Source organism: Vigna unguiculata, chromosome 10, assembly GCF_037176805.1.
Source record: "Vigna unguiculata cultivar grain cowpea cultivar isolate G323 ecotype 2 chromosome 10, ASM3717680v1, whole genome shotgun sequence".
In the NCBI taxonomy this organism is placed as follows: Eukaryota; Viridiplantae; Streptophyta; class Magnoliopsida; order Fabales; family Fabaceae; genus Vigna; species Vigna unguiculata.
In genome coordinates, this window is record NC_140801.1 from 25016801 (window position 1) to 25028407 (window position 11607).

Consider the following 11607-nt stretch of genomic DNA (forward strand, 5'->3'; position numbering starts at 1 on the left):
AATTTTATTATTATGTTTATTATTTGTTCTTTGCATAATTTTGATCAAGTGATTATTATAAAAAAAAGATTTATTAGAATTTAAAAAATTGAAGTAACCAAACAGTTAAAATATATTTTAATTTGAATATTCGTTTTCCTTTTATATTTTTTTTAAAATATTTTTAAATTTTAGGTTTCATTAATGTTTGCAAATTTAATAAATGTTTTAGTTCTCATAAAATTTTATTTGGCATCGAAGAAATAATCATCCTCCTCATATTTAATATTTGATAATATTATGTTTCCTTTATGTAATTTTTTATTGTTTTATAAAAATTAATTAAAATTAATATTGAAGTATAAGAAAATGGGTACGGGTATGGGTATGAGATTATACCTGTCACCTGGTAGGGATGGGGATGGGACAAAAATTTGATACCCATTGGATTTGGGTGTGGGGATGGGGATGGTTTTTTTCTATAGGGATGAGTATGGGATAGGGAAACACGTCCCCGCCCCACCCTATTGTCATCCCTAGCAGAAAGCACAAAAATGGAAAGACTATTAAAGGCAAAGTGTGAGAAGCACGCCACTAAAAAGGTCAAAGCATGGATCCTTTGAAGATAAATGGATGGTGCCACCACTTGTCTAGGTTCAAGATAAGGCTTAAAAGTATTCACTCCCAAGGGAGGAAACTCTCACAAGGTTGAACACAAAGGAGTCTTAAATTTCCAAAATAATTAACCATTTTACAAGTGTTAGAGGTCCCTTTATATATAGAATTATCTAGGGGTCTCTAAGCAAAAACAAGTATAAAAAATGGTTACATAACAAATAACAAAACCTATAATCTAGAAGATAGTTAAAAAATGGTGCACATGGAGACATTTTAGAAAGTCTTCTCGGCCAAGGCAAGGTAGACGCCATTTCTAGACAGTTATAGACGTCTTGGTGGCCAAGGCATGTGGTCCTCCATTCTAGATGTTTCTACCAAGCTTTGCTCCTTTTCTCTCCTCCACATGTGCTCTTCAAAATCTCTTCAAATGTGCCCCTTGTCTCCCACTTGCGCCACCTCCTAATGGACCTACAAAACAAGTAAAATGAGATTAGTATGTTGGCTTAGGTTAATTTAATCTTGAGTCAACAAGTCAACCTAAGGTCAAGGTCAACAAGTCAACTAAGAATAGTCAACCAAGCCAACTTCATGGAATTCAAACTAAGACAATACTAAACAAAAGACAAAGATGGAAAAGCCTCCCTTTTGTCACGCTTCTTCTAACTCTCCTTGGAATTAGGGGTGGCAAACGGGCCGGCCCGGCCCGTTTTGGCCCGGCCCGTATGTGGCCCGTCAAAAAACAGGCCGGGACGGGCCAGCCCGTCAAATAGAAACGGGCCAATAATCACAACCCGTCCCGTATAGGACGGGCTAACGGGCCGGGCCGGGCTGGCCCGTCTAGTTTTTTTTTTAAATTTTTTTAATTAGTTTTCAAATTTTTTAATTTGTTTTATTTTTTAAATTTGTTTATATATACATATAAATTATTATTAAAGTCATATTTAATCAAATAAAATATTATTTTAAATTTTAATTGATTAGTTAATGTTTTTAATTAGATAAGTTAAAATAATTATTAAATTTACATATTAAATTATTCAATTATAACTAATAATTCAAACTTAATTTGTAGGTGTTGATGATTTAAATTACAATACTATTATATATTTCTACATTTAAAATATATAATCTAAAAAGTTAATCTTTTTAATTATTTTTATTTTATTTTATTTTTTTTAAAACGGGCCAACGGGCCAGGACGGGCCAGCCCGTACTTTGGCCCGTCAAGTTGACGGGCTGGACGGGACGGGCCAGAACGGGCTGACGGGTTGAAATCTTCAACCCAGCCCGTTCCTTTTAGCACGGGTTGACGGGCTGGCCCGTTGGGCCCAGCCCGTTTTGCCACCCCTACTTGGAATGGATTCCATGGAACTAGGTGTGGTAGTCATGCCTTCATCATAAATTCAACATTAAATAATTTTATTTTATTTATATAAAATAATATCCATACTTAATTATTTATCTTTTTCTCATATCATTAATTTTTTTATTAAAATTTTATATTTATAACTATATATAATTATAACACTTAATTATAATCATATAAATAAATTATTTATATAAATATAAGAATAATTACATTGATTTTTTAATACAAATTCAACTAAAAAAAGTACAACTTTTTGCAAATATAATAAAAATTAATTATTTTTCTTAACACAAAACTAAAAAAACATGTGTGTGCACGGGTCAATATTGATTTGTATCGTAACTATTGAGAATAGTATTAATAGTTTTTAAGCTATTTGTATTGTTTTAAAAAAATTAACATATTTCATGTTCTATTTATTTTGTACATAATATATATATATATATATATATATATATATATATATATATATATATATATATATATATTACTTTAACAACTACCTATATACATATTTTCTTTTAATATAATATATAACTTAAAACTTCATCGTAAATTCTAATAATACATCACTAATCAATTAGTGTCAAATTTATAATTTAAAACAAAAAAAATCATATCTAAATATTATTCTTTGGTATTATTATTATTATTATTATTATTATTATTATTATTATTATTATTATTATTATTATTATTATTGATATTATTGTGATTTTTATTTTTATTATTATTAGTACAATACATTATTATTATTATTATTATTATTAGCATTGGTATTATTTACTGTATTTTTACACTCCATTACTTTACGATAAATAAATCAATACTAAAATGATAATATTTATTTTTAATTAATTTGTTATAAAAAATATTAATAATTACTTATTTAATATTTTTATATTATCAAATTTATTGTTTAAATGTTATATATATATATATATATATATATATATATATATATATATATATATATATATAATTTTCTATTATTATAACCTTTAAATATAGTTATGTAAATAAATTATTTATTTAAATATAATAGTCTTATATTTATTTTCTTAATCAAATTAAAAAAAAACAAAAAAAAAAAACTAGTTGTATTGTAAGACAGGGATACAAAATAAAAAAACTCTCACCAAATCTGTTAAAATATTTGTTTAACCTATCTATTAACGATTTTAAGTGTGGATATTTTTACTCAGTTTTAGGAATTATTTTTCTATTTTTAAAAATCAGGCATTATATTGAAAGAACGAAATTAAAAAATTTTGTATTTCAGAATTTTAAATACCACCACCAAAAATCAATTTTTGTTTCCAATCAATGCTAGCTGCTAGAGCAATGAACCAAACTTTGTAATGGATTAGAAACAAAAGCAGAATATGATATTAAAGAAGGTTTAAACGATATACGCTACAATCCCACGTGCTGTGGGATGATTGCTATAAATGCTTGTGAAATGAATGGCAATTAGCAATATACTGGTCCAACGAATTAGAAAAAACTGATATTTGAAAAAAAGTGGGAACAAAGAGTGTGGAGAGAGGTGGTGTGATGATTGATAGATACTACGTATGTGGGGACAAGAGGACCCTCAGCATGCACGTAAAGGCAAAGAAAGTGGTGGTTAAATGGATTTCATAGACATGCCTCAATCATTGCCTTGCCTCTCTCTGCTAAGTGTTTCCCATGATGAATTAGTATGTATGCACCCTTTTCCACATTCACTAACCTTTCCAGCTTAAATTGCGCAAGCACCACCCATAGAAACTCGTTGGATTTTTTTTATTAAGTATATTATCCATCCTAGCTAAAACAAGAAACTTTTATTTGCTTTTAAGTGAAACTGAGATGTGTAGTCACAAATGGAAATAACATTAAAACTTTGATTTGGTATTATTATTTTTTTTTTTTTTCTAAACTAAATGGAATGGAAGAAGGAAACAATGAACACCTCATTGGTGATGCAGTTGGTTTTTGGTCAATAACCTAATTGCCTATTTTAAGAATTTTTGTAAATGATCAAATTTTCTCACCAAAAGGGACTATGACGAGTCTTTAAAGACGGTCGAGAATATATGTTGGATATGATTCTCAATCAATAATAAAATATCTTGATCTTTCAAAAGGAGACATATTTATAGTTTGATTTGTCAACTATCATTTTTTATGAATAAGATTTTCCAACATTAGGGGGAGAATGAAAACAATTGGAAAAGGATATCGCTTGGAATAAATTATCATTGTTCGTCTTGATCCTCGTACAAAAGAATGTAAACTTGAAGTTCAAATGATAATTCATTTCCAAATTAGTCAATCAATTATCATATGTTTTTACTGATACAAATAGGGTAATTAAACCACATATACCAACTGCTAATGCTCCAAATAGAATTGATATTAATTCATAACATGATTGAAGTGTGTTAAGCATATTGGTTCCAAAGATAAAAATCCCATATGAGAAAAGGAGCTAAAAAGACAAGATGACCTAATCGAGGAGGTTAAATCACAAAAGATTCAATGACATAATTAATAATTGGGTTCCAGAAGAACCTTGGTTCCAGAAGAACCTCAGGTACTTGAAATTGTTGAAAATGATGAGATCTCAATAAATTATGTTATGAATAAGATAATATGGAACCAAAATGAAGCCAATGTTGACGATGCCCTAGCATATAATATAACGATAAATGTTATGAGGGACAATGAGGATCAAGATTGTCGATAAAGAAATGATTGGCCAAATGGAAAGATGAAATAAAAGCAAAATTAGATTTGCTTGTTAAACAAAAGGTTTTTGGACTTGTAGTCCGCATACCTGAAGGTGTAAAACTCATTGAGTACAAATGGATTTTTGCGCAAAACAATATTATAAAGAATGATAATTATATGAAAATCGTTGAAGGATTTTATTTACCCAACAATGCAAATTCTAAAGTGGATTATTCAATAAAATTGAACAAGTTCGTTTATGGATTAAAGCAGTTAAGACGTACATGATATAATTGCCTTTGTAGGTACTTATTAAAAGAAATCCTTGTATTTATATGAAAATATCGGAAAATAAATTTGTTATAATTGTTCTTTATGCATATAACATAAACATTGTTGGAACTCCTATGAGTTCACAAAGACAATTGATTGCTTAAAGAAAGAATTTGAGATGAAAGATCTTGGAAGTACAAAGTTTTATTTGAGATTAAAAATTGAGTATTTGAATACAAGTGTTTTTTCTTTTTTTACATCAAGAGGTTTATATTATGAATGTGCTTAAAAAGTTCTATATGGACAAGTTATATCATTTTTGCACTTCAATTGTGAGGCTGTTAGATGTTGATAAATGTCATTTTAGACCTCATAATGATGAAAAACTTCTTGGTCAAGAAATACCATGTTTTAATGTTATAAGAGCACTAATGTATTTTTCTTATTATACTTGACTAGATATAGTATTTTGCTATAAATTTGTTAAGCAAGATATAATTCTTAACCTAAAAGAAGACATTGAATTAGTGTAAAACAATATATTTCTTTACCTTAAGGGTACTTTGAATATAGACTTATTTTATCCAAATGATTCAAAATCAAATGAGTTATGTAGATGCATGTTATTTATATGATCCTCACAACGATTTATCACAAATAAGATATTATGGTGGTACAATGATTTCATGGTGGTTTGTGAAATAAACCATAATAGCAACATCGTCAAATCATGTAACTTTTAGCATTACATGAGGAAAAATGGAATCAACAACCATATATGAAGACAAATTGCTCAATGATATATTAAAGATTTATTTACAAAGTCCTTGCCAAGGAGAACTTTGGTGCAATTGGTTCACAAGATGGGCTCCAACATCTTAAAGATGAAAGTTTACATAAGGGAGAGAAATAGAAGAAAATTATATCAAAGAATTAAGAACGATGTACTCATTTTCCTTCACTAGGTTTTTATCCCAAAAGGTTTTTCCTAGTAAAGTTTTAACGAGGCACATTCTTTGATCAGACATCCAAGGGGGAATGTTATGAAATTTATGGATTGTCCATTGAGTTGTTGACAGTTACTGAGCTTGATTACTATTGATGATATTTACATTATTTACATTAAGTATGTAATCCTTGAACCCTTGAGTTGTACCCTTTGATTTGTCTTTTATACCTATAAATAGGGACTTTTCCCCCTTGATAATATATACAGAAAAATAGTATGTGATGCTCTATTCTTTTTTTTTATTCTTCTCTCTATAATTAACTTTATTTTATAACAAAAGTTAAGTATTTTGTATTTTTCACTATATAGTAAAACTTTAGGCTGCATTACGGCACATGATGAATTAGTTAATAACCTTGAATTTGGATAGAAATTAGAATATCTAGATTGCATTAATTCAATAAATTAGAAATAGTTTAAGTACAGAGTGGTTTACTTAGAGGAAATGGAGTGTTTGTGAAAAGAATACAACCCCAAAGCGAAAAGGTAAGCTAACGTTTGACCATCAAAATGAAATTCACACATACATTGTTGAAACCATTTATATGTCTTCTTGGAGTTCTACATGATAAACCATGTGGGTTTTTTTTATTTCTTTGAGTATTGTTTCAGTTTGATTGGTTCAATCATCTCATATATGTGAGTAATTTTAATTTTAGATATCCATACGTTGATATTTAGTCCTAATAAGTCAGATTATTGAGTCATATATTTTGTGAGATTTATTTATAGTAACATTTTGAATACATAATTAAAAAATTTTCTAAAAAGTCTTAAATATTGTAGTATATATGCACCTAAAAAAAAGAAAAAAAAAACCTACTATGAGAAGTCAAGAAGAATTCGGAGTTTGTAATATCGCATTTAACCGATGCAGTAAGGCATAAAATTTTGTCTTAACAGCGAAGTTCAAATTAAATATAATTTGGATTTAAGTATTTAGTGTTTTAATATTTTTTATTTATTTTTTGCCTCTAAAAGGTCATGGATTTTCAGGCATGTAATCACAAGAATAAAAATTTAGCGAGTTAAAGAAAAAAGGTATCTTAAATATACTTTGAAAGTAATAATTGCATTTAATAACACATTTCCATGTGACAGCATCTGTAGTCCATCATAAACTGTACTGTACTGCATAGATATATAACTTTGACATTGTTATTGAGTGGAGACAACAAAGGACGTGCAGGTGAAAGAAAAGGAGGAAAAAGAGGGTGCACGCGTATTAAATTTCAAATCAGCCACTGTATTTTGTCACTCCCGGGCATCACGGAAAGCCAAAAGCCAAATAAATCAAAAAGAAATGAATGATGGTAGATGATATGGGAAGCAAGGCCTAACAAATTAAACTAATTTAAAAGGGCATTAAATAATTGTCAAGATATGAAAAGGAAAATCTATACAATTTTGAAGTTTTTGTTTTTTCTGGCTTCCATGTTAGTACCATCTCTGAGAGTCTCTTGAGCATCATTCTCCATTCCAAGGCTAAAAAGACAAGCTGCTTGAAGATACAAAGCAGTATGCCATTCAGGAGATACAACTTGGGCTTGCATGGCATCCCCAAGAGCTTCTTGTGCCATCTCATTCATTAAATAAGATAAGCATCTCCTTGCATACACCGTGGGTGACACCATGGTCCCTCCCTCTATGAACTGAAACAAAATTTATATATTAATGTATTCATTAAGCTTAAGCAATAGTTATTAAATAAAAATCCTCTTACTTGAGTGTAGCAGTCAATGGCAGTGACAAAGTCTTTAGCTCGAAAAGCAGTATCGCCATGCTTCTTCAAATTCAAGGTTTCCTGCATTTGGCTTGTCCACAATTGAAAGGAAAGCTGCAATTTCAGCATTAAGAAGAATCAACATTGTAGTCATACTAACAACAAATATAAAAGTTTAAAATGATACAAAACCTCATTCGCAATTCCTTCATCGTCCTTGTAACCAGTCTTCTCCAATATTTCATGGATTGCAGTAAGATCACGTCTCAAACAAGCTTCACCAAAAGGTGTTAACGACAATTGCTTCGTTGAGGATGCAGTTTCTTGCCGTAGACCCATCAAAACATACGAGGGGACCTGCTTGAAGATACATTATTGTTATAAAATATTGTTATCTGCACACATAACATTCGGATTTTACTTTAGCGTCACATCATATTAACGAATAGATGTATACCTCTATTTCTTTCTGAAGTGACATAAGAGACGTAACAAGAGACTTCACATTTGGCCTTTCACGAGCTTCGTATTGCAAACAACGAGAGGCCAAACGAACCAACTCAGTTCCATCATCTTTTGAAAAGTGACCCTCTAAGGCAGAGTCCATCAACATCAGAAAGTTTTTGCCACGAATAAGATCAAGTGCCTGTACAGAGGAGTGAATGCTGTGAATATCAATTTTTGTACTCCATGAATCATCTTATACAAGAACTGGTCTGCATGAACATTAAATATTTAACACATCTTATATATTATTAGATCCTGTTTCAATAGTCAAGATTCAAAAAATACACATAATTAAATTTATCCATCATTGAGTGTTTAAGACATAATAGTAGTAGGAAAAGCTTACGTGGCTTGGCGGAATATGTTTACCACTCAGGAGATCTAGCAGCAGAGTTCCAAAACTGTAAACCACGCTCTCTGGGGTCACTCTACCTGCATATGAACCAAATGTACCGAAGATCAGGAGTCACATACCAGAATATGTAAGCATAGGCAAACTCCTTAGGTTAGGGAAAGAGAAGCTGAACGTTTTTGCAGATAAAGTTCCACATAATTTGGTCTAAATTTGTATTTCTTAAACTGAAAAAAAAAAAAAAAAAACAATTAGTGTTTGACTTATTTGCAAAAGAGGGTGTAAAAGTGAATACTGGCCCCTTTGTGATACAATAAAGATCATGTTTTACAAACAGAACGGTACAACTTTATGGCTGATTCAGTGGCGTGACATCTCTTTCAGTTGTGCCCAGGATCAAGTACATACACTAATGCAACCAACACACATTAACAACCTAAAAACTTTACCAGTCCGTAGGTACTCAGGAGGGGTGAAAGCCAAGTTTGTACTGTAACTCTTGCCATCTCTGCTGTTCTTCATGAGTCCAAAGCAGGACAACCTGGGATTACCATCCTGTTGAAACAGCACAAGCCAATCCCAAGTTAAAAATAGCAAGAAAAAAGGTTAATTTGGAACTCGGATGTGTTTATTAAAACCCTTTATACTTGATCAAACAAGATCCTATAGGCATTGAGATCATGATACAAGCCCCTTCCTTTACTAGTGCAATATTCTAGAGCTTGAGCCAAGTAGAAAGCGACCCTCAACCTCATGACCCACTTCATTGGCTGTGCTTCCCCTGCACCAAATAAACCATAAGTTTTTTCTTCTTCAAAATTGCAAGTCCTAAGAAAACAATTTAAGGAAAGATTTGAAACCCATCAAATATTACATAAAAGTTTAAAGTAACACAAACAACTCACAATGAAAAAGATGCTTGGCCAGAGTTTCATGTGGCATAAACTCTGCTACTAGAAGCCTCTCTTCCCCTTCATAGCAATAACCAATCAAATTTGCTAGGCGTTCGCTTCTAAGGCTCCCCACTTGTTTGGCTTCCTCCTAAAAGCGCAGAAAACATCATGTCAAACTCAGAAAAAATGTACAAGAAATTTAAACTTTTTAAATTGCTCAATTTTCAGCCTCAACATCAGCATTTTTGAGATCTCAAAAATTGCATCAAGACCACAATTGTGGCTATTGCTTTTGTAGATCTACACAACTATATCACAGCCACAATTATAGCAACCGCATATTCACTAATTTTAAAATGGTCTACAATTGTGATTTCCGGAGCGGTGTTAAGGATTTTGAAGTCTCTGCGCCTTAATTTTGGCAGCATCAGTCAAATTTGTCAACAATTTCTTTCAAAATCAAGGATTGAGACAAAACTGCTACGATGACTGCAAATTAAAACTTTGGTCCACAATTATATGCAGTACTAAGCATTTAGAGTCAATTTCAATCTTATAACCTTGAAAAAATCAGTGAAAGAGAAAAGTGTAAGTGCATGTTACAAACTAGGAATTGGCGAGAATCAGGCCAAGCAAACTTGTTGAAACGTTTGATGGCGATCCACTGTCCATTATCAAGCTTTGCTTTGTATACAACATTGGGAGCTTTTTCACCATGTTCAGACACTATGTTTTCTGAAGAAAACCCATTTGTGGCAGTCTTCAGTTGCTCCAAACTGAACTCACCAAAACTGGGCCACAATTTTCTCTCATTCTTCTCACCATTTTCTGCAGCAAAGACAACACTTTTAAAAGACGCACGACTTTCTAGACAAAGGATGTGCGTGTGAACTAAACACACAAAAACAAAGAACAACATAAACCTTGGTCAGAGGACTCAAGGACAGAAGGCTTGAGGTGGGAGTGGAACCAGCAGAAAGAGAATTTAGAGCAACGAGCCCCCATGTAAAGTGCTAGAGAGTAGGAAGAAAGAAGAAAGAACAAGAACAAAACGGTGCAATTGAAGATTGAATGGAAAATGTAGAATTTTCACGAAGTGGTCATTGTTGTGAGCCCATTTAGTCAATCACACTTTGTGTGTGTCAGGTAATGTTTGAAGATAAAAGGCATAAAGTTGGCAATTCAAAAGGTTCCTTCTAATTGACTATTAAGGTTCTGCAACAACTCTTCATTGTACCTCACTTGATGTTGTAGAGTACACAACTATAAGCCGGTTATTGTTACATTTTTTATTATCCCTTTCTTCTTATGTCTGTCTGTATCCTATCTTTCTAACAGCCTTTTCTTTACTCTTGTCTTTCAATTTCTAAAGGGTCTTTTTGGTTTTGGCTTTTTGGTTTTCTGCCTTTTCATAATTTTGCTTAGAATTTATTAAGGCTTTAAATATATTTTTTTCCCTAAACATAACTTTTAAAATAAACTTGTTTCCAACTTAAAAAAGTCTTTAACCCAATTATATTAAATTTGTTTGATGCATCAAATAGTGTAAAGACCTAGAAAATAATATTTTATAAGTGATAGTGATTTAAATACAGTGAGATTTAATTATTTAAAATTAAAATATTTTAATATAAATAGTTTTGTTACAAACGAATTTCATTATTTTAAAACACATAATCTATCTAGAAGTCACTTTTTTTTTGTAGGTTTGTCATACTTTTATATAGAAATTTTCATCCTTTGTTCATTTAATTGAAAATCTAAGATCGTAAGAGTGATCCTCGCAACGAACTCTTCAATTTGGACCGATCATTTTCTTTGTTCGCGTAAGTTGAGTTTCAATCATTTTCTATGGACCGATCAGATAATGAAAAAGAGAAGTGCAGGAAGCAAATAGGATACCCAACCCACTCTCCTTATACTTTGAAACAAGAAATCATAACACATGTTTTTGAAAATGGGTATTACACAACACAAGCGATCGGACAAACACTAAAGTAAAAGAAAAAAAAAACTACTTTTCATTTTTTTTATTTTAATATTATTTAAATTTTTTTCTATTATTTTAAGAAAAAAATGATGTTTGTAAAAAAGTCAATGTTAAAAAGAAAGCTGTGAGTATAAAAGTTTAAAACATGTGTTCAAAAGTATAAAATAAAGGCCAGA

At 30.9% G+C, this 11607-nt stretch overlaps 1 protein-coding gene across 1 annotated transcript; it reads right to left on the reverse strand.

Annotated features, from left to right (window-relative positions):
• Positions 1 to 7191: 7191 nt before the first annotated feature.
• On the reverse strand, positions 7192 to 10694 carry LOC114166062 (serine/threonine-protein kinase BSK6-like). The gene is made up of 10 exons (XM_028050714.2): positions 10365 to 10694; positions 10049 to 10269; positions 9454 to 9589; positions 9196 to 9329; positions 8998 to 9103; positions 8543 to 8628; positions 8147 to 8335; positions 7882 to 8046; positions 7690 to 7803; positions 7192 to 7618 (listed from the first exon to the last, which is right to left on the reverse strand). The coding sequence occupies exons 1-10, from the start codon at positions 10444 to 10446 to the stop codon at positions 7364 to 7366; spliced, it is 1488 nt and encodes a 495-aa protein (XP_027906515.1). The 5' UTR covers positions 10447 to 10694; the 3' UTR covers positions 7192 to 7363.
• Between the last annotated feature and the right edge of the window lie 913 nt (positions 10695 to 11607).